The sequence below is a fragment of the Mustela nigripes genome, chromosome 12 (genome assembly GCF_022355385.1).
Source record: "Mustela nigripes isolate SB6536 chromosome 12, MUSNIG.SB6536, whole genome shotgun sequence".
Taxonomy (NCBI): domain Eukaryota; kingdom Metazoa; phylum Chordata; class Mammalia; order Carnivora; family Mustelidae; genus Mustela; species Mustela nigripes.
In genome coordinates, this window is record NC_081568.1 from 147772129 (window position 1) to 147794933 (window position 22805).

The 22805-nt window shown below is 49.4% G+C and overlaps 1 protein-coding gene across 13 annotated transcripts in view; it reads right to left on the bottom strand.

The window, feature by feature from the left end:
* The window catches only part of RASGEF1C (RasGEF domain family member 1C), an 83369-nt gene that overhangs the window by 2020 nt on the left and 58544 nt on the right, over positions 1–22805 (bottom strand). For all 13 annotated transcript variants that reach the window (XM_059416193.1, XM_059416184.1, XM_059416181.1 and 10 more), the window contains 8 exons: positions 21195–21395; positions 20035–20109; positions 12687–12776; positions 11003–11105; positions 10429–10508; positions 10251–10346; positions 5399–5494; positions 3537–3660 (listed from right to left, as the gene is read on the bottom strand). In XM_059416193.1, coding sequence (XP_059272176.1) covers positions 3537–3660; positions 5399–5494; positions 10251–10346; positions 10429–10508; positions 11003–11105; positions 12687–12776; positions 20035–20109; positions 21195–21395 — 865 coding nt within the window. The remainder of the gene's footprint in view (positions 1–3536; positions 3661–5398; positions 5495–10250; positions 10347–10428; positions 10509–11002; positions 11106–12686; positions 12777–20034; positions 20110–21194; positions 21396–22805) is intronic.

The following is a 22805-nucleotide window of genomic DNA, read 5'->3' on the forward strand; positions in this document are numbered from 1 at the left end:
ATTCATATATACATTTCATTGTTAGAATAGAAATACAATAGGTTTTTGCATCTTTATCTTGTATTCTTCAACTTGTGTTGGGGCACCTGGGTGGCTCAGTGGGTTAAAGCGTCTGCCTTCAGCTCAGGTCATGATCCCAGGATCCTGGGATCAAGCCCTGCATCTGGCTCTCTGCTCAGCAAGGTGCCAGCTTCCCTTCTTCTCTCTCTGCCTGCCTCTCTGCCTACTTGTGATCTCTGTCTGTCAAATAAATAAGTAAAAATCTTAAAAAAATTAAATAACAACAACAACAACAACAACAATACTCGTGCTGAACCTGCTTAATTCTAGGAGTTTTGCAGATTCCGTCTTACATTTTCTATAAATAGGGACAGTGTTAATTCTTCCTTTCTAACCTGTATTTTCTTTTCCTGCCTTACTGCATGGATTAGATCTCCATTACTTTCTTGAATAAAAGTGGTGAGAGTAGATATTCTTGCCTTGTTATTGATCTTAATGAGAAAGCATTCAGTATTCCACCTAAATATGTAAGTGGAAACATATTTGTAGATGCAATGTATCAAGTTGATAAATTTCCCTCTACTCTTATTCTTCTGGAAGTTTTTCCCATACAGGGGTGTTGAAATTTGTCAAATGCTTTCCCTATATCAATTGATATAATCAAGTGATTTTTCTCCTTTAGCCTGTTAATATGGTAGATAACACTGATTGATTTTTAAATATTGAACAGCTTTGTATCTCTGGAATAAACTCACTTGGTAATGGTATATAATTATGTTTTGGTATTGCCAAATTCTATTTGCTAAATTTTGTTAAGAAATTTTTTGCTTCTACATTCACAAGAGATCTTGGTCTTTACTTTCTTCCTTTTTTAACTGTTTGTTTGTTTGTTTGTTTGTTTTGGTATCAGGGTAATACTGGCTTCATAAAATGAATTGGGAAGTCCCTTCCTCTTCTATTTTTTGAAAAAGATTGTGCAGAATCAGTATTAAGTCTTCCTTAAATGTTTAATAGAATTCTCTAGTTTAACCATCCAAAGTCAGGGATTTCATTGTTGGGTTGTTTTAGAATTACAAATGCAAGTTCCTTAATGATCACAGGGCTATTCAAATGATCTACTTTGTGTTGAGTTTGTTGTAGTTTGTTTTTTAAAGAATTGGTCCATTTCGTCCAACTTGTCAAATTAATGTTTGTAGAGTTCATAGTATTTCCTCATTAGCTTTTCAATATTGGCAGAGCCTGTAGTGATATTCTCCATTTCAGTCTTGATATTAGCAATGTCTGTCTTCTATTTTTAATTTATCAAGAGGTTCTTTGCTGGAGGATGTCAATGTTACAGTTCTTTTCAAAGGACCAGCTTCCAGCAGGCTACCAGAACAGTTTTTGGAATTCCATATTGAATTATCTGAAGGAAGTTCCCAAAGGATATTACCACTAGCTATGGAATTCTGGGTTGGCAGTTATTTTCTTGCAGCCCTTGAAAACTATGCCCCTGACTCTGGCCATTGTAGTTTCTGATGAGAAATCTAATGTCATCCAAATCATTTTGCCCCATAGGTAAAGTGTCATTTTCCTCTCAGTGCTTTCAAAATTTCTTTCTTTTTCATTGGTTTTCAGAAATTTGACTATGATATGTATCCTGGTGTGGGTTTCTTTGTATTTATTCTCTTTGGGATTCATTAAGCTTCCTCAATCTGTAGGTTTATACATTTTCCAAATCTGAGAACTTTCCAGCCATTACTTCTTGATTCTTGATTTTTTTTTCAACCCTGCCTGTTTTGTCCCCTTCCTTCCCAGACTCTGATGACAAGAGTGTTAGATCTTTTGTTGTAATCCCACAGGTCCCTGAAGTTCTGTTGTTCAGAACATATAATTTATATTGTTCCATCTCATCAGTTCTTTCCTTTGTCCTCTCCATTCTGCTTTTGAGCCCACCCACTTACGTTTTTTGTTTGTTATTGTATTTTTCAGTTTTATAATTTCCACTTGGTTTTTCCTTATATCTTCAGGGTTTTTTTTTGCTGATACTTTCTATATTATCATTTATTTCAAGGAGCCTCAAGGCTGACTGGATTGCTAGGTGGGTCCTGCCAGGGGGAGCCTGGAGCAGAGCGCAGGACAAGATTTCTGTCAGAGGCTGTGACTGACTGTGGCTGTGGAAGCAGAGGTTGGAATGAGGTGCTTTGAAGGTGGAGGAGGGGGTGATGAACCAAGGAATATGGGTGGTCACTAGAAGTCCTAACAGGCCAGGAAACAACCCTCCCCTTAGAGCCTCCAGAAATAACCAGCTCTGCTGACACTCTGAGTTCAGCCCAGAGGAACTCATTTTGGACTATAGCCTCCATAAGTGAAAGGATAAATGAGAATTGTTCTGAGCTACCCTGTTTGTGGTGATTTATTAGGCCTAGTAGGAAATGAACACAACTAGTATCAATTGAGTGTTGTCCTATGAGCTTTGCTTGTGCCAACTCAAGTAATTCTCACAGCGACCTAGGAAGCAGGTCCTCTCATTACTCCACTTTGTAGATGCAGGTGAGGCTTAGAGAGGGTGAGGCACTTGCCCCAGGGTCACACATCTTGCTGGGGTGGGAGCAGCTCAGGCTGATTTATCCATCAGGCTGCTGGGCTTCCAGTTATGGGTGAGATGCTTTTAAAAAGTTACTGGCTCCAAAACATACAAAATAAAATGGCAAATTCAAAAGTATTAACAATTAAAAGCAAGATCATTAAAGTAATCCTTTCCCTCAGTCTTTCTTTTTGGCAGAAAATGTTCTCCTGAGCACGAGTGTGGAATCCCTTCATAAAACACTTGCTGTGAAGAGGATCCAGGCCTCCTCTGTGCTCAGCAGGACCTGCCAGGGTGGGCTGAGAGTCTTGGAGCCAGAAAGCAGCTAACCATGGGGCCATACCACCTCCACTGGGATGATCAACTCAAGCCTGGTGACCACTTGCTTCCAGCACTTTCTCTTCCTGAAAAAGGGGCCTCCTGGAGTATGCTTGCTTAGCAAATTCATAAGCAAATTTGTCACATTTGATAAATGATCAGATGGGAATACTGATTTACTGGAGAGGACAGACATGTATGGCACTCTGGAGAAAAGACGCCTGATATCATTCTGTGTGTGCATACACACACACACCCAGCTGTGGAAGGACCCACAGTGAGCTCGCCTTCCTTGTGTGAGCACTGGGGTGGGGGGAGTTCTCATCATCGTGCCAACTTTACCCATGAGGAAAGTGGGTCAGACAGATGGTTTACATTTATGATGCTCAACAGCATCCATACCGTGTCCAAGGGGAAGCCTGGCCCTGGGGACCCTTGAGGTCCCAACCTGCAGCTCCTTACACCCTGTCTTGTGCTCTGGGGGTGGCAACCATCCAGCCAGGGGACGCAGCCTTCTCTGCTCCCTCTCAAATCCAGAAAACACAGGCATGGTGCATTCTGCTCAAAGCAAGGGCTCCCAGTGGAGACGTGGCAAAGAGACCACCCAAGAGTCCCAAAGCTGGGGGTGACAGAGGCCATGGGACCGCCTTACCGTCCTCGCTGAAGATGGGAGCAGTATGCAGGTAGTGGGTGATGCTGGGGTCTTGCTCAAAAGGACACTCCACTTGTTTCCATGTGATGAATTCTCCAACCTGCTTGGCCAGCTCCAGAAATTTCTGCCAGGGTCACAGAGACACAGAATGGGAACTCCCTCCCCAGTGCCTGGAGGTCACCTGTGAGAGCGGGCCAGCCTCACTCATCCCTCCTAAGGAGGCCCACCTTTGGGAAGGGCAGGGCGAAGCATTCCTGTTGGGAATGCTGAGTGTTTCCTATGTCTCTTCATTCTCTCTGAGGAATGTCGGTAGAAATTATCTAGGACTCATCATCAGCAGGCAATGCATTCAGCTAGACCTGAATATTACTCTATTTTCCTTCTACTTTGTTTGTGATCATTCCTACAAGTTTGTTTATTTAGAGAATGATGCAAATAAATGTACTTAAATGTATTTAAAGGAGATTTAAGTAAACCCACTTAAGTAGGATTTTTATTTCAGTAAAATTTAAGTAAATTTATTTAAAGAACTACTGTTAACTTAAAGTAGGATTTTAAATAAATAGCACCACCAAGTCATGACTGGGTGGGAACCATCCTTGGGGGCATTTTTTGGTCAGTCCCGGTGGCCGACTCCAGCTCCCACAGCCCGTGCCCCAAATCTGGGGCCACATGACCACCTATCCCTTGGCCTCTGTTCTGAGGACCAATTCAAGGAGGGCCCAATACCGGGCTTCTCACACCAAGTATGTGCAACCTCTTGGGGACAGTGCAATCCCAGGCCCCTGCAGTCTCCTCAAGCCCAGCCCAGTGGGGTGTCACTCCACATCACCTCCAGCCGAGACTGCCTCAGGAATGCAGCACCTGGGCAGCCCTCATGGGGAACCAGACCTGCATGTGGCATGGGAAGGTCTGCTGGCGGGTCTGTGTCTGTGTGAGGCCCCATAGCACACGCAGCTCCAGGCCAAAAGGCCCAGGCATTGGATGGGGGCCACACTGGCAAAGGACAGTGGCAGGGCAGCTGGGACTGAAGCCCCACTTTATGGAGGGAGAGGCTGAGGCCCAGAGAGACCAAGGAGCCAGCCCAGAACCTGATTGCCCCATGGTGTTGGGGCCTGGGTGCACCAGCCCTCCTGAGGAAGAAGAGCCTCGTCCTTCCTGTGGACTGGGGGGGGTGCCCCTGTCGTATGGCACGCTTTGTCTGACTCAGTGACCACTTGCTATGGCTGCCCAGTCCTCTCAGGGCTCCCGGGCCTTGGCCCCATCATGCCTAGCTAACCAGCCACTCTAAGACATGTGTGCCCAGTGGTCCCACGTGGGAGGTCAGCCTGACTTTGCTTGGGAGCTTTGCTAGGGGACTGTGAGGAATGCCCAGCCCACTGAGCACAGGTTACAGAGGCCTCCTTCTGTCTGGGTGGTCAAGGGGGACTCTTGGAGGAGGGGACACTTGAGAACTTGAGCTGATGGCAGTTGAGTGCCTTCAGAGGGAATAGAAATTTTTCTTCCCCTCTGCCTGCTCTGCCTGGCCACCTTTTCTGGGGCTCAGGGCCCCTGCTTTGGGAGGTCTCCCCTGACCCAAGCATGCCCTGTGTCCCATCCCAGCTCCTTGCCCCATGTCACTGTGGGTCCCTGGGGCTTTCTCCTAGCCTGGTGCTCTTCAAGGGCTGAAAATGAGTCTGCCTTACCTGTGGATAGGCAGTGGGGGATCAGTGAGCCTCGTCTCCTCCTGTGGAAGGGGTGGGGTGGGGGGACCTGATAATTCTGCCCTCGTGTCTTATAAATTGCAGCACTCTGCCTCGAGTCCCCATTAGTCCAGCGCCCCCGTCCTGGGGGCTTTGACCATCCAGGCCCCCGGACCCTACCTCAAAGTTGACGTGTCCATTGGGGAGGCGGTTGGCGCAGCCCTCGTTCAGGAAGTAGATGTCTTTGATGAGCAGGCTGAAGAAGGGAATGACGATCTGGAAGGGGGAGGGTGCTGATCAGCCCTCAGTCAGCAGGGGCCAGACTGTTTCCTCCCAGGCCCCATCAGACTCCAGCGCTCATTGAGCACCTACTGTATACGGTGCCATTCTCCCTGTGTTGGGGCTGGATGAAAGACACACGGTCCCAATGCCCCTTGAATATTTCTTCCACTCTCTGCCGGGAGAGGCTGTGGCACTTTGTCCCCATAATGCAGGGATCCACAGACCTAGGCCTCCTGGTTCAAGTGCTCTAGGAGGAACACAGGCGTGTGCTGAGCCCGCCATTAAGTATACACGGGATGGGAATCGGCCGTCGCACAATTCTGTGGCCTACTTTTCAAAATCTATATTTAATGATCTGTCATTTTACGCCTGACGCTGGAGATCCGATCCTGCCATATCCCTGCTCCAGGGTCTGAGGGGACTGGCTTCTGAGCTCTACTGGAGAAGGGCGGGTGTCTCTGTGTGTCACTGTTGGATGCCTTGCTTCTCCCTCCCTGCTCTGCATAAGCCCACGGCTGACCCCCAGAGAAGGGACGCTCACTGCCCACAGCTCAGACAGCCCTTGGGGAGCTGGCCAGGTGGACACTGCTGCTGCGGGTTGAACTGCAGCCCCCCAAAAAGATATATTCCAATCCTAAGCCCCAGTGCCTGTGCACAGGACCTTATTTGGAGATGGTCTCTGCAGATAGCATTGAGCTAAGATGAGGTCACACTGGGTGTGATGCGCTCTACTCTAGTGACTGAGGTCCATGAGAAAAGAGGGCAATTTGGGCATATGCAGCAAAGAGAGCCATGTGAAGACAGACAGAGTCAAGCGGGGGTGACTGGCCACTGGCAGAGGAATGCCTGGGGTCATCAGAAGCTGGAAGGGGCAAGCAAACATCCACCCTTTGGAGGGAGCATGGCCCTGACAACCTTGATTTTGGCATCTGGCCTCCAGAACAGGGAGATAATACATTGTTGTTCCAAGCCACCTAGTTGGGGTGCTTTGTATGTCGGCTCCACGGGACTAATACACCTGCTCAGCCCTTGGGCTCCAGAGCTACTCACTTGCTGCCAGGCCAGCCAGGAGCAGCCTCCAGCCCATCACCCCTGGGACCAGGCACTGGGCCCTGACGTTTCTGGCTCTCCGTCCCCCAACTTCCAAGTCAACAAGGGCTTTGAGGTGAGGGCCTGGGCATGACCACGTGGCATGCACAGTACAGGAGCATGGAGGACGGCTCGGTGGGGCAGAGGGGGTGGGAAACTGAGACCCGCAGAGTGGCAAGGCCTAGCCCAAAGTCAGGGGCTGGGACTAGAGCCAGATTCAGTGGGGAGACCAGCTGCCTCGTTGGTCCAGGACTAAGGGGGTTCCTGACTGGAACAGTCCCAGGGAAACCAGGACATACTATTTACCCTGCATGTATGTCAATGGCACAGACAGTAGCTCGGGTCTTCACTGTGCCAGGTGCTGGGGTTTGGGAAAGTGGGGGGTGTCAGACACATCCAGTACAGTGGGAGACAGTCCCAGGACCCACCCACAAAATGAGCCTCAGCAGGGAAGTCTTTGCCACCCACACGCTGGGTTTAGTCCCCCTCTGTGCCGCTCAGGAGGCCTCCCCTCATGCCCTTGTCATGGGGCATTGGTGGTGGGCCTGAGGGCGGCACTGTGCCAAATATTACATGCACGGGGATCAGAGTTTCATTCCAGCAAGTTCCATGAAGCAGGGCTCTATGTGCCCCCATTACGGACAAGAAGCCAATAATCGGAGAGGTTAAGCCACTCACATATGCTCACACAGTGGTAAGAAGCAGAGGACCCTGGTGGCTTGGTTCCATAGTCTCTGTCCTGTGGGCTTCCTCACCGTGCCTGGAGGGAGGGTGGTCTCTGTGCATCCTCCCCACCCCCACCACTGGCATTAAGCCCCAGGCCCAGGGTTGGTACATGATGGCTGCATTGGCTTGGAAAGGGGACATGGGCCAGGACAGGGAACGGATTAAGGGCAATGGGACCTGTGGACAGAGACAGCTCCTGGGGGGCCTGGTGCAGGCTTCCTGCATGCTGTGCACTGGGGCTGGTCTTCAGTGGGGTAGCGTTTTCCATGTCTGAGAACCTTTGACCATTTCTGCCTGTCCACGTAGGTCCAGGCTACCATCCTATCAGGCTCTAGCATCCTAGCTGGCAAGACTGTAGCCCACTGCCCTAGCTTTCTGGAGCTGAGCAGTTCCATCTAGGGTTCATCCAAAAAAGCCAGTGTGGAGTGGGCCCCCCCACAGAGATGGGGGGAGAGGAGTAGACAGGAACCAGCCACAGGCAGGAAGAAAGCACAGAATGCCATGACCACTGGAGCCCCGGGCCTCAAAATTTCAGCTGGGAACTACGAGAACATCTGCAAGCATCCTTGTTCCCCTGGCCCTTTTTTCCTTTTTTCTTTCTTTCCTCCCTCCTTCCCTTCTTTCTTTCCACCCAACCATCCATCCATCCTCCAGTCCCCTACCCATTGGTGAACACCTCCTGTGGGCCCAGCCAATGGTCCATATCTCTTTGGAGGTTAGAGGAGAATGCAGCAAAATGAAATAAATGCATAGCTCCGTAAATCACCCACCTCTAGCCCCACACCTAAGCCACAGCATCCCAGCACCCTTGAGCTAGACAGAGGGATTCAGGGTGCAGGAATAGGACATCCCAGTCTGCCCCACAGCCACCTGGCCAGCACAGATGGAAGAAAAGGCAGTGCCCCGGCTGACATCCCAGATCAAAGGCTGAAGCCAGCTCTGTACACCCCCACCTGCAGCCCAGTTCCTGGGCCACCTGCCAGCAGCTCTGTGACTGCCACATGGCCCCTGTGCTTCGGGAATGGGAGGCAGCCCAGAGGTGTGCCGGAGAGGCTAAGTCTGATTCCTGGCCCTGCTGCCTACTTGCTGTGTGACTGGACAAGCGAGAGCTCCTCTCCAAGTCTTCTAACCCGAGAAACGGCACTGCCAGACTCTATCAGTAGTTATCAGAATGAAGTGGGGGCGGGGACAGAGTCAAGGGGCCCTCAGGTGGTAGGTGCTCAATAAGGCAAGATCACTGCCCCTGCTGCTCTGGTCTTCCAGCTTCCTGGCCCCTGGGGGGACAGGCTTGCCAGCCCTGGCGGTTGAGGTCTGGCCTCACTAAAGGCTGCTCCCCAGCATCAGCTGTCCTCAGACCCAGAGCTGCTGAAGGGCTCACAGCCTGAGCAGGAAAGGCCAGCTGCCTAGCATGTGGCCACCAGAGTGGCCAGGGTCTGTGGGCAGCCCCCCTGCTGGGCTGGGGGTCCAAGGGGGCCTGTCTCAGCCTGCTCACCCATCCTCACCAACCCCTTTGTGCCCAACCAATCCAACTGCAGAGTGACTCTGAATTCCAAGAAAAGCAGCTTCTTCTGTTATCCCTTGGGCCGGACACAGGCCTGCGCAAACCACAGAACAAACCTAATTCCACTGACATTCCTGCCAAGAGACCAGGCGGACGAGGGATGGCCAGCCTCGGTGGTTCCTCCCCATGGAAATGACAACTCTAATGGTCAGGGTGGGTAGGGTTCTAAGTAAGAGGCTCACTGCCATCCCAAGGCACGGTTTCTGGGGCAGGAGGCCACCAGAGAATTTGGGAGACAAATAAAATTGACCAGGGTCTGCAAAGGCACCTCTCCCTCTCCAAATGCAAATGTAGAACAACAGAGCCTGTGAAAAGGCAGTTTTAGTAAGTGAGAGGCTCGGTTCACTCAGTGCCAAAATTGTGACTGTGATCTAAGGCTCCATCAGTGAAGGTCTTACATTTGGAGTAAGGAGGTGGAAGACACTATGCACTTGGAGACAATGTGATCCTAAACAGAAGGGACTCTGATAAATGAAACTGTTCAGGGACCAAAGAGATCTAGGGACCAAAGAGCACCCTGGCTTGCACCCTGCCCACCCGTGGGGCTGGAGACTGGAGTAGAGCAGAGGGTCGGGGGCAGGACTGGTCTGTTGGTTTTGAAGGCAGAAAGGGGTCTGGGGGCGCTGAAGGACTGGTGGGTAGAAGAGGGAAGGGGGGCCTGGGTGGCTCAGCTAGTAGCTGAGTGTCCGACTTGATTTCAACTCAGGTCATGATCTCAAGGTCATGAGATCGAGCCATACGTCGGACTCTGTGCTCAGTGACGAGTCTGCTTGAGATTCCCTCTCTCTCCCTCTGTCCCTCCCCCTGCCCGTGTGCTCTCTCTCTTAAAGAAAAGTTAAAAAAAAAAGGAAAAGAAAAAGAGGGAGCACCCTCACTCTCACTCTGCATAGTGCTCCAGGGAGGACAACCCTAGCTCAATAAAGAAGCACTTCCTACCAGTGAGAGCTGCGTGGCATGGGCTCTTCTTGGTAAAGACCAGTGTGGCACAGAAGTAAGCAAGCAAGAACACCAGGGTTCTTCCTGCATTTCCATCTCTGGCCTGGCATCCCGGAGGGGGCTTTGCTCAGGCCAAGCTGGACTGAACGGGATTGAACCCTCCTGGGAGTTGGGAAGTGGCTCAGCACAAGACAGCCCACAGGTTGTTGGAGGTTAGAGGAGAATGCAGCAAAATGAAATAAACGTGGTGTGAGTCCCCCATATTAGAGGCATGCAAGGAGCATGGTTGTCTATACAGATGCTGCAGAAGGGCGGAGGTGGGGGTGGACCAGGTGTCCTGGGAGTTGGCATCCAGGCTGTGACCGGCTGAGTTGGGCCGGGGGTGGGGGTGGGGTGGTTAGGGAGGAGCTCTGAAGGCCGGGCAGGTCTCTGACTTACCTTCTCCCGGCTGCTGTGGGCAGTCAGGGAGCGGTGGGCTGCCCCCCGCAGGGCTGTCCTGTAGTTGCAGAAATTCCCAGTTGGGTCCATCTGGTGCTAGAAGGACACAAGGAGGCATTGGGGCAGCTGCGTCCCAGGGCTGGCCAGGGCCAGCCGGCAGCCCAGCAGCCTTGCTCACCTCGAGGATGAAGAACTTGGCTGTCTTCACTTTGGCCCAGGTCTTCTTCAGCCTGGAGACGGGGCTCATGTTCATGCCGGCTGGAAGAGGAAGGGTGGAGCTGGGGCAGGGGAGAATCCCCAAGCTGCACCGGTCTGCTTACTCCCTCAGGCAGGGGGTCTGGGGATGGCTCCACCAGGCCAGCCCCTCTGGCTGCCCCTGACTGAGACTAAGCCTGCTGCAGACAGCCACATGGGGGGTGGGTGTTGATGGACACTGTGGGTGTTGATAGACACTGTGTCCCGGAGAGCCAGGCTGCTGTGTGCGCAGGCTCCTGTTCCCACACCATGACCAGTGTCTGCTTTGGGGCACTGCTCTCCCTGGATCTGGGAACACATGGCCAAGTCCTCATAAAGTCCCCTGAAGAGGTCAAGCTTGCCTCAAAGTGGGGACTCCTCTCCAGGACCTCTGGGCCCAGCAACACCTGTCCTGCTCTGAAGAACACCCTGGCTTGCACCCTGCCCACCCGTAGGTGCCCGCTCCAGACTCTCTGGGGGCACTCCCAGCAAGGCCCAGGGCCCGCTGGCCTACTCACAGATGATGGCCATCAGAGAGTTGAAGTTGCCAATGTTGAAGCACTCACGGGCCACATCGATGAAGAACTCCACCACCTGGGCCCTCTGCTTCTTCTTGGCTGGCTGGGGACAGAGCAGCCGAGCCTCAGTGGGGACAGTCCCTAGCGCGTCATGGGGTCAGTCACTTGTCACCGTTCTCTCAGCCCTGTGCACAGCTGAGTGGCTTGATGCTGGGGCAGTCTGCAGCCCGAGGGCTCAGGGTCTCAGCACGCCCTGGGCAGGCCCAGCAGAGCCCACATGGGGCAGAGGAGCTGCCTGCCATGCTTGAGACACCAATCTGCCCTCTCTCCGGGTCCGGTTCCAGCACCCTGTCCACAGCTCCTTCCTGTCCCCACGCAGCACCATGCTTGCTCTCCCCATCCTGGGGCCACACACAGACCCAGGCCCTGTCCCCGGAGCAGGCCCTCCCCTGTTTTCTGTTGAATGACTGCGTGATCTCACCCCCAGCTTATGGCCATGTGCTTGGGGCTGTGACTTCTCCCACGGCCTCTAGCAAACCATGCCACCCGCTGGGCTGTCTTGTGCTAAGGCACTTCCCAACTCCCAGGAGGGTTCAATCCCATTCAGTCCAGCTTGGCCTGAGCAAAGCCCCCTCTGGGCTGCCAGGCCAGAGATGAAAATGCAGGATGGACCCTGGTGTTCTTGCTTGCTTACTTCTGTGCCACACTGGTCTTTACCAAGAAGAGTGAGACAAGCTGCCCAAACCCCCTTGGAAAGCCTCCCCCCCTGAGGTCCTTCTGTCCTTCCCGGGGAGCCTGCACAGTGACAGCAATGGCCAAGCAAGGCGGGGGGCCAGAGGCCAAGCATTCCAGCCACTGGTGGCCCTCAGCAAGAAGCACTCCCGAGGCCAAGGCATCGCAGACCAGCTTCTTCTGAATGGCTCTGCTTCTGCCTCTTTCTCTGTTACTCCAATTTCTATCTCAGCATTTGCTCCTGGAGAGCACCAGTTGGCACTTGTGTTGCCTCCAATCTTTCCTGGATACAAATGACCCCAGGGCTTCACCCGATGCTGACAGGGTGCTTGGAGGAGGCTCCCTGCCCTCCAAGGAAGAGAAGAGGGCACACAGGGTCTGGCCCTGAAGGATCATGCCTTGGTGTCACGTGCCTCTGTCTCAGTACTGACAAGACATCCTGCTTTCTGGGAGAAGCTGGAGACCTGGGCTTTGGATGTGCAGTCTCCCAATTTTTACAGGTTAGTCCTGCAATGTTGGTCCATTTCTACTCTAAATCCTGAGAGCCAAGCTCAGCATGGCTGCAGGCCAGGCCCCCCAATACAGACAGGCACAGATGGAGGGAGCAGAGCCACCTGGCAGAGCAATAAACCACTTCTCAAACCCTCAGCAAGTGGTCTCTGATGTCCCAGGCTGGAGTCCAGTGGATCCGTGCCAGGCTCTGCCCAGAGGGAAAGGTCACTGCAGGCAAGCTGGGTGACACCTGCTGTCCCAGAGAGGTGTCCAGCTTCATTCTGGCCTTGGACACCAAAAGGCTCAAGATACCCTTCTGATTCCCTCCCAGGTAGGTCCCGCCAGCCCCTGCCACCTTGGGCTATGCTAGGTCATGCCTCTGGCCACCTTGGGCTATGCTATATCATGTCCCCTGCCACCCTGGGCTATGCTGGCTCATGCCCCCCAGCTTTCAACGCACCATGCAGATCTCAGTCGCCACAAGGTAGCACAGTCTGTTGAACCATTTCACGTAAGCCTCCAGATTGTTGGTCTTGTCACTGAAACAAGGCTGGGAAAGACACAAGGACCACACTCAGCCTTGCTGTCAATAACTTTTGGAAAATTATGTCAGTTCATTGATCATTCTCATAGATCATCAGGAAAATGCTGGGACCTCAAAACCATCCACAAATACCCATGATTTAATGTCTATTCTTCAGGTCTTTTTTCTATACATTCAAAGATATAATTTCATATATATATATATATATATATATATATATATATATATTTAAGTATGTATGTAAATACACACCCCCCAACACAGCTGATTGTCACTATTCATGGATTCTATATTTATGAATCTGTCTGCTTCCTCAAAATACATTTGTAACCCCAAATCATTACTCATGTCTCTTTCACTGTCATTCATGGTGCAGAGTGGCATGTCCCCAGTGGCAGAGTCACCCAAAGTGCCTGTGTGTTCCCAGCTGAGACTAAGTGACAACGTGCCTTATTTCAGCTCCTGTACCGTGAACAACTGTCTTTTTTTTGGTGGTCTATTCAGTGTGATGGTGGGTTCCCTGCTTAAAGTGGCTCCAAGCACAGCGCTGTAGTTCCTAAGCACACAACAGCTGTGATGGGCCCTGAGGAGAAAAGTGTGTTAGATAAGCCGTACCTACACATGAGTCATGGCGCTGCTGGCTATGAGTTCAATGTCACTGGAAGAACAAGATATATTAAATAAGGTGTCTTTGAGCCAAAACACACGCAGTGCAAGTCTATGTAAGGACTGGCAGATGCAAGTGTGGTTGGGAGGCTTGCAAGCTTCCCTTGGGAGCAGTGGTATTTGCTAATTCCATGTTCATGATGACATCATGGGATATAATCAATTCCCATAAGTAATGACAGTCAACTCTATGTGTGTATCCTATCTGAATATAACCATGTATATATATCTCCATTTTTTCCCTCAGGAAACGTTTCCTATGCCATATAGCCTTTGGAAATATAATTTTTCAACTGATGTAGATATTTAACCACATAAATACATGAGAGTTTAAAAGTTTAAACCTAACTTAAATATCCACATAGAAATTGCAAGCGTGACCTTCAATACGTAGAGAGGAAGATTGAACAGGGGATCAACTAATCTGAAAAAGTAAAGGAAGGAAGGGAAAGGACAGGGCAGGGGCAGGAAGACAAGCAAAGGCCTTGCACAGAAGGTGGTAAAACCTAATCCAGGTACGTTGATGATTATAATTACTGCAAATTTAAAACTCCAGCTACTTGCCATTTTCAAGTGGCTTGCCCCAAACCCAAAGATACATAGGTAAAAAAATTGAAATATATATATGATAAATATATGAGTATATTCATAGCTGTACAAATATTAGACAAAATAGATTTTTAAGGGAAAAAAAGACTCTAAGGCAAAAGGCATCAGAGGAGGTTCAAGGGGAACCACATAATGATAAAAGTTTTAATTAATCATGAATATGTCACAAATCTAACCTTGCTTGTGCCCAACAAAATAGCTTCAAAATATGGAGGCAAATAGTCAGAAAGGTTTAACTCCTTTAGAGGGAGAAATCAAATCTTATTGCCACAATGGAAGATTTTAACACAAAGTCAGCAATTCATAGATTATAGAAATAAAAAAAAGTATAAATATAAATTTGAGCAACACAACTTACAGAGTTGAATTAACAGACAACTACAGAAGCCTGCTTGCACTCAACCACATAAAAATGTGTATTCTTTACAAATAGTCAGAAATCTAAAAACACATTTTAAAATAATCTATTGGTCAAAGATGAAATCATCATGGAAGTTAAAATGAGAATGTTGAAAAACAATTATGAGGGTGCAAATAAAAAACATACTTAGAAAGAAATGAATAGTCTTTCATACTTTTATTAGGAGGGAAGAAAAGATGAAAACAAGCTGAGCATCCAATTTAAAAAATTAGAAAAAGAATAACAGGGACACCTGGGTGGCTCAGTTGGTTAAGCCGCTGCCTTCAGCTCAGGTCATGATCCTGGGCTCCTGGGATCGAGTCCCGCATCAGGCTCCTTGCTCAGCAGGGAGCCTGCTTCTCTCTCTGCCTCTGCCTGCCTCTCTGCCTGCTTGTGTGTACTCTCTCTCTCTCTCTGGCAAATAAATAAAAATCTTAAAAAAAAAAAAAGAATAACAAAGAAAGAATCCAAAGAAAGCAGATGGAAGGAAATAATGAAGATGAGAGAAAAAAATGAAATTGTAAAGAAAGATGCAACATATAGAATCAACAAAGCCAGAAGCTCTTTATTTGAAAAGACTAATAAAGTTGATGAACCCTTAGCAAGACTGATGAAGAAACAGAGAGAAGTAAATACAAAGAATATCAGAGGAGAATATGAATGTGAAAAGATAACTAGAGAGTGTTGTGAATAACTTTGAGTCTACAAATGTGAAAACTTAAAGAGGACTGAGTCAAATTTCTGGAAAAATATAAATTAAAAAGTAGAGTAAAGAAGAAACAGAAAGCCTAAATAGTCCTATGATTACTAAAACAAGGAAAATCTTGAATGAATACAGAAAAGTCTTCCCAAAAAGGAAATATCAGGCTCGGATGGTTCACTGGAAAATTCTCCCAAATAGTCCAGGAACAGGCAAGTCTTTCAAAGAGAGCAGCAAACAGAAAGGAAAATGAAAAGTCAGCCGCATGATTCTAGTTGCAGAAATCCTAAACAAAACAAGAGCAGACAGCCTGAGGATGTACAAAAAAAGATAAGGATTGCAACCCAGTTTCGTTTATCCCAGAAATGCAAGGTTGGCTCAACACTGAAAAAGAAGAAAACAACTAATACAGCAGTTCCCCCCTTCTCCATGACATGTTGTTCATGGTTTCAACTACCTACCATCAACCACGGTCCAGAAGCAAGATTATCTAAGACTACATCATGGTGCTTATGTCATTCACCTCACTTCATCTCACCCCATAGGCATCTTACCATCTCATATCATCATAGGGAGAAGGGTGAGTACAGTGTAATAAGTTATTTTGGGAGAGAGAGAGAAAGAGAGAGGCCACATACACATGACTTTTATTAGAGTATACTGTTATAATTGTTCTATCTGATTATGAGTTATTCTTGTTAATTTCTTACCATGCCTGATTTATAAACCTTATCATAAGCATGTGTGTATAAGAAAAAGTGTAGTATGTACAGGGTTCGTACCATCCATGATTTTGGGCATCCACTGGGGGGTTTGGAACATATACCCCACACATAAGGCAGGGGACTACTATATAAGTAATTACTTAATGGTTTAAAAGAAAAGAGAACATAAGGTTAATAGACCCAGAAAAAGTAGTCAATAAAATGCAACAATGATTCATGATAAGAACTCTCATCAAAGTAGGACCAGGGGACTTCCTTGAGCTGATAAGGACATCTAGGAGAAAAAAAATCTCATAGCAAACATCATACTCTATTGTGACATGTGAAAAGCATTCTGTTTAAAATCAGAACAAAAGAAGAATGCCGGCTAGCAACACTTCCTTTTATCATTTTGCCAGAAGTACTAGTTAGCACAATAAGCAAGAAAAAGAAATCCTATTGGTCAGACTTAGCGGGGTTATTCTGTAATAACTAGTAATCCCAACATTTCAGAGATTTAAAAAATAGGGCCCGTTATTCATGTCCACTCTTATCAGTGGAGGATTCTTTGTATGACTACCCTAGAAATAAAAAGAATAAGGATTGGAAAGGAAGAAACAAAACTGCCATTATTCCCAGATGATGTAACTGTCTATGTGAAAAACACCAAGGAATACAGAAAAACTATTAGAATCAACAAGAATGCATAATATCATCAGATACACAGTTGATACACAAAAGTTAATGCCATTCTTTAAACTACATAAGCAGTTCAGAAATAAGTACAATAGAAAATGCCATAAGTAATAGCAAAAATATGCATAAGGAACCCAGTGGGGAAAAAATCTAACAATCTGTTTAATATTTTTATGGAGAAAGTTATAAAACATTAGAAAGGTATTATGGAGTAGATATAAGTAAATGGCAGGACACACCATTTGTATGGGAACTCGGTATAACGAAGAGGAAAATTCTTCCCAAACTGGTCTGTATTTCATATAGTCTAACAAAATCCCAGTAGAGGATTTTTCACGGAATTTGGAAAAGGGTATAAAATTTCGAATAGAAAAACAAAGGGCCAAGAATGGCCAAGTCACTGCAAATGAGGAGGGTTTGTTTTACCAGATAGGGAGAAAAAAACCCAGCACACAACCATGAAGACGATGTATACTGACACAGAGATAGAAAAACTGACAAAGGGACAGAACAGACATCTCCACACGTAGATCAAGCTTGACATACGACAGGACGGAACTGCCAGGGAGGACAGGCAGGCAAGATGATACATTAAAAAGTAGTGCAGGAACACTTGCTGTTTGTGTGGAAAACCACGAACATGGATCTCGACCTCAAGCCATAGCCACAAAGTGAATTTCAGATTTTTTTTTTTCCTGACAGAGGGATCTCAAGTAGGCAGTGAGGCAGGCAGGAGAGAGAGGGGGAAGCAGGCTCCCTGCTGAGCAGAGAGCCCAATGTGGGACTCAGAGATTCCAGGATGCTGAGATCATGACCTGAGCCAAAGGCAGAGGCTTAACCCACTGAGCCACCCAGGTGCCCCCACAAAGTGAATTTCAAATTCAAGGCTTCAATGTGAAGGGTATATTAGAACTTCTCGAAGAAAACACCATAGATTATCTTTATGATCTGGGTAGGGAGCAGGGAGGGATTTCCTAACTCCCCTCCCAAACCCCACCCCCCCCAAAAAAAAGAAAAAGGAAAAGGTTAGTAAATTCGATTCAGTTAAAATTAAAAACACCTTCTCATCCAGACACAGAATGAGAATGAAAAGCGAAAGCAAAACAAAACAAACCCCCCTCCAGGACCCTGAGATCATGACCTGAACGGGAGGCAGACACTTAACCGATTAAGCCACCCAGGCATCCTGGTTGGGTTTTTCTTGAAAATCAACCAAGTGAACCTGTCACTTCAAGGAAGTAACTGATGGTATTTGTTGTCAGTGATAAAATTCAAAGTTTCAAGAGAGAATTGGGAACTTGTAAGATACGTATCCCTGTCTGTGACCTTGACACTTTCCCAATACCCACAGGCTCTTCTGGAAGGATGAGATCAGTAATATTAGTGGATATGATTTTAAAATATCACATAATGAAATGTACCAATATTTGGAAGATCAGCCTGGTTCAGTGAATTCATATATATTCATATGAGTGTCATTTCCAAAAACGACCAAGATATGATGTTATTAAAATCATGCACGGGCAAAAGATCCATTCAAGATGCAAGATGGACCAATGGATTTTAATGTAACAGAGGACTCAAAGTCTACTGATACATTTTCAGATTCCAAATTGCAACTAATCTTAAAAAAAACTACCACCTGCTGAGTTTTAGCATAGTATCACAGAAAACTATTCACTTGTCTCAAAATGCTGTAAAAACACTCTCCCTGTTTCCAACTATATATTTGTGAGAGGTTGGATTTTTCAACCCAGACAATATATGTCAAGAGATTGAAGGCAAAGCAGATAAGAGACTCCAGTTCTCTTTTTGTTGTGTTGGTCATTAAAGAGATTTGTACAAATACTGTAAAACAGTACCACTCTTCCCTGTAATTTTTTTTTTTACTTTGGGAAATCTAGTTATTTCCATAAAATATATTACTGAAGTGAACATATGATAGGTTATTATTGCTATCTGGAATAAATCTTTTAAATATTATCAGTTGCAATGGCTAATCTGATGAATATTGGTAGATGTGATCTACATAAGCAAAAGTTCTTTGGGGCCCTTTGTAATTTTTAGGAGTATAACGTGGTCCTAAGACCAAGTCATTTGAGAACTGATGCCCTAGAAAATTATGCACCGATGTCAGGGAAACATGTAAGAATGTTCACAGCAGCAGTATCTATAATAGCAAGAGGCTGGAAACAACCATACACCTTCCTCTACCGTAGAGTGGGCGAAGAGAGGTCATGGACAATCTCTGATGCACTTCACGATAAAAAATAATCCTTAGAGATGGCCAAAAACCAAACCCATAATCAAAACCGAACCTCAAAAACAACATGCTGGGAGCAGCCAAGCCTCCTTCCCACTCCAACCCCCGTGCTCGTGTGGGGCTCCCAAGAGTACCCAGTGATTTTGTACACGCATGTGTTGTACAAACAGGTATGAGGCATCCTCCTTTTTTGGTTGTTACACAAATGGCCACATCCTCTTTGTCATTGCTCTTTGCTCTAGTTTTTTTCTCTCTGTGATGGATCTGGGAGATCATTCTCTACTTCTAGCCACTCTTATTCTTTGTAATAGATCCAGAGCATTACATGTGTGGACGTGTAATTTGTAATCGAGCCCCCGCGGATGATAAGCTGGGTTGCTTCCAACCTTTGGCCATGATTCCCACAGTACATCCCAAATACCTCTATGCATGCATCTTTGTGTACGGGTGTGTATAACCACACGCTAAATTACAGGCGTTGAAAGTTGAGGTCAAGGGTGTACATCTCAAGCACTGATACTATTGTCGAAGTGCCCCCCCCCAAAAGGGCAGGGCCAGTCCCCCCACCAGCCGTGTATGTGAATGTGTCCTTCCCTACACACCCGCCGTGTTTTGTCCCCGCTTATCCAAGAGGTGAAAACGCATTCCTAAGTAGTTGCTCCTCTTTAATTACACCAGAAGGCAGAAGACAACGTTTCCAGTTCTGATTCGAAGTGCACCCGGTTGATAAGCACCAGGCATCCTAATGGTTGGGTTCTGACAGAGGAGCGGCAAACCCGAAATCCCGCTTCTGTCCACAGTTCGTGGCCCCAGGGGCTCCTGCATCCCTTAGACGCTGCTCGCTCGCTCGCTTGCTCGTATTTTTTACTGGGAGGAGCGCACGAGCGCGCACTACCCCAGGTGGCCGCTGGAGGGCACCAGCGCCCGCCGGAACGCGCCAGGAGAGCTTGGGATGCGCTCCACTCTCCTCCCAACCTGGGCCCTTGGTCCCCCCCACCCCCCCGCCCTCCGCCCTCGCTGGGGGTGGGGCGGGTGACCGGCTGGCTTCCCCAGGACTCAGGGCTGCTGGGCTGGAGGAGCGCAGGTGGAATGGACGCAACCCCTCAAAGCCCATTGGCTCTGCCCCGGGCCCCTCGGAAGCTCGCCCAGCTGACACTCATGGAGTTCCCCAGAGAGGCCAGTGGGTTGGGGTCACTGGTGGAACAGCCTGTCCAAGGGCCTTCTACCTTTGTGCTGGCCAAAGGGTCCTTGTTCACAAAAGCCTGGACAAACTCCTCAGGCCCGATGTGCCGTAGCCGTTCCTGCACCAGAAGGGAGAAGAGGAGTCGGGAAAGGCAGGAAGGTGTGGGAAGGGAGGTGCCCACCCAGGGCCTGGCATGGTACTTCTGCGGGCTCCCTGCCTCTCAGCCCATCCAGGATGGTCTCTGGACAGCTTCCCTTCTCCCTAGGGCTCCACAACCCCATTCTGGGTTGTCACAGAGCTTGAAACCATCCCGAAGGAGGCACCCCTCTTTTCCCATGCCCAGGGGCTGCCGAAGCTCATGGGGGGGCAGAAGGCAAGGTCCCCATAGGGCGTGCTTGGGAGATTCGAGACCCAAGAAACCCGGCTCGAAACTGGGTAACTGAAACAACCTGCTCCCTCCAGGTGAGGTCTGGGTCAGACTCAAATCCTGGCTCTGTCCCTTCTACTGTGTGACTTCAGGCAAGTCTCTTTACCTCTCTGGGCCTTAGTTTCCTCATTGGTGCAAAAGGAATAATAATAGCACCTCCCCGGCGTGATGTGGGAAGACGAAATGAGACGGTGGGGGTTAAGTTCTGAATATTGTGCCGGAAACAGTAAGGGAGCCATAAATGGTAGAGGTTTATGAGACTGACGCGCTGCCTACTGCGCTAAGGAGGCAGGTAATGGTAGAGGTTTAAAAGAGAAGACCCACGGCCCCACCTCCCCTCTCTCTGGGGCAGGCCCCTCAGCCTCTGCACCTTTAAGGAATCCAACATGTGGGAGGCCAGACTGGGGTCTGGACTCAGTATGTCTGCGAGTCCTACATGGGGAAACTGAGGCCTTGTTAGGGAAGGCACTCGCAGTGCAAAGCTCACACAGCAGGTGGTGGCAGAGCCAGTATTTGAACCCAGTTCCTCTGTCCAGGGCCCAGACTCTCAGGCAGGCCCAGGGTCCAAGCTGGGCAGGCCCAGCATATCCAACTCTCCTGCTGGAATGGTGAGAGACCATCCCAGAGCCAGGGCACCCTGGAGGTGCCTGACTGGCCCTGCTGTGATAGGCTCAAGCCCCGGGGTTACATGGACACAAGGCGGGAGGCCAGGGATGGCTGGTCCTCAGTTGTTCCCGGCTCTTGGTCTGGCTAGAGGAGGGCCCAGGCCTGCTCACCAACTCCACATGGGTGAGCTGCTGGGCCAGAGTGTAGGGGTCACTGCAGACGCCGAGGAGCTCCCGGTGGATGGAGGCAGGTGGCTTGGTCCTGTAGGAGATGGGCTTGTTGGCACCCAGAAGGTCTTCTGGGCCCTGGCCCTGTGCAGCCAGCTTCTGGTGCAGAGCCTGTAGGAGCTGCTGCATCCTCTTTCGGTATGTCTGGAGAGGAGGTGGAAAGAGAGGAGTTCAGGCCCGAACACCCATCTCCTCATGTCTAGCCTCTGAGCCAGCCGGGTTGTGAGCTGTGGCTGGCTGTGCCCACCCCCGTGTCCGCCCTGAAGCAGGACCCAGCCCAGGGTGGCAGGGAAAGGCTATAGGATAACCAGTAGGAGCTCAGAGGAGCCCGTCAGGGAGGGCGACCAGGATCTGGGGGCTGCTCCTGCTCTCTAGGCAGTGGGACAGGCTGGGAACAGGCAGTGGGACAGGCTCTCTGCCAGGGAGACAGAAGCAGGGAGAAAGGAGGGAGACGTGGAATGGGCTCTGCCCCAACCCCGCCCTGGGGACCCCCTCCACTCTCCCGACTCTGAGAGGCCTTCCTATCTGTGCCCCAGCAGCACTTGCCCAGGTCACCCGATGTGACTTCCCTATGGGGCCACTGTGGGAGATGACCAGGGCAGTTTACTGCCCCACTAGAGCGACAGCTTGGCGGGGGCAGGGAAGCCTGCATGGTCCCCTCTCTGTGGGCAGAGCAGGGTCTGGCTCTGGGCCCCTGGCGGGCCTTTACTAACCACTTTCGCAAACAAAAGTGTCTCACCATGCAGCTCAGACAGATATATGCTTGCTTTGGGCTGTCCTGGATGGGGTGCAGGGAAGAGAGGCTGTGCTCCCCCACCCTGCAGGAGGGGCACCCACCTTCCATACCCAACAGGGAAATGGATTATTCCCCCTTCAGAAACCCCCATTTCTCGAGGAAGGCACCATTAGACTGGCTGTGTTTACGAAACTTGAGGCCCACCATTCCCAAGGGGTTGGTCACTAATCCACAGACAGAGCCCCCTAACTTGTCAGCTGGACCTCCCCCACCCAGAGGTTGATTCAGCTCCAACAAACTGAGGAACTGGCTTGGGTACAAGGGCGGGTGTATCCGAACTCTAGCTCTTGCTCCCAGAGCCCCAGGGGCCAGGCACACTGCTCAGCTGGATGGTATGTCGGTAAACTGAGGTCCAAGTCTTCCATCCATCGCCTGCGGAAGGAGCAGCCCCTCTCAGCTCTGCAGCTCCAAGAGTGTGGTTAGCAAGCTGCTGGTCAGGTCTTCACAGGAGTTGGGTCCATCTTGTGAATCTTGACACCCGCACCACCTCCTCCTATCTCTCTCCTCACTCAGTCTGTCAGCAAAGCCTGGGGCCCTCTCTCAGGCTGCATCTGCTTCCGGTTCCTCCTGCCTCGGACTGTTGGCAAGCTCACCTGCACCATCCTTCCGTGCTGGAGATCTCCCCACCCCACCAACGTCTGGGACCCCTCCCCTGCTGTCTGTCCCTTGGTCCTGGGTATGCTGGGTCATCCAGAGCATCATTCAGTTTCTGTGTGGACAACATTCATCTCTCACGTGCAGCTTCTTCTCAGCTCTCC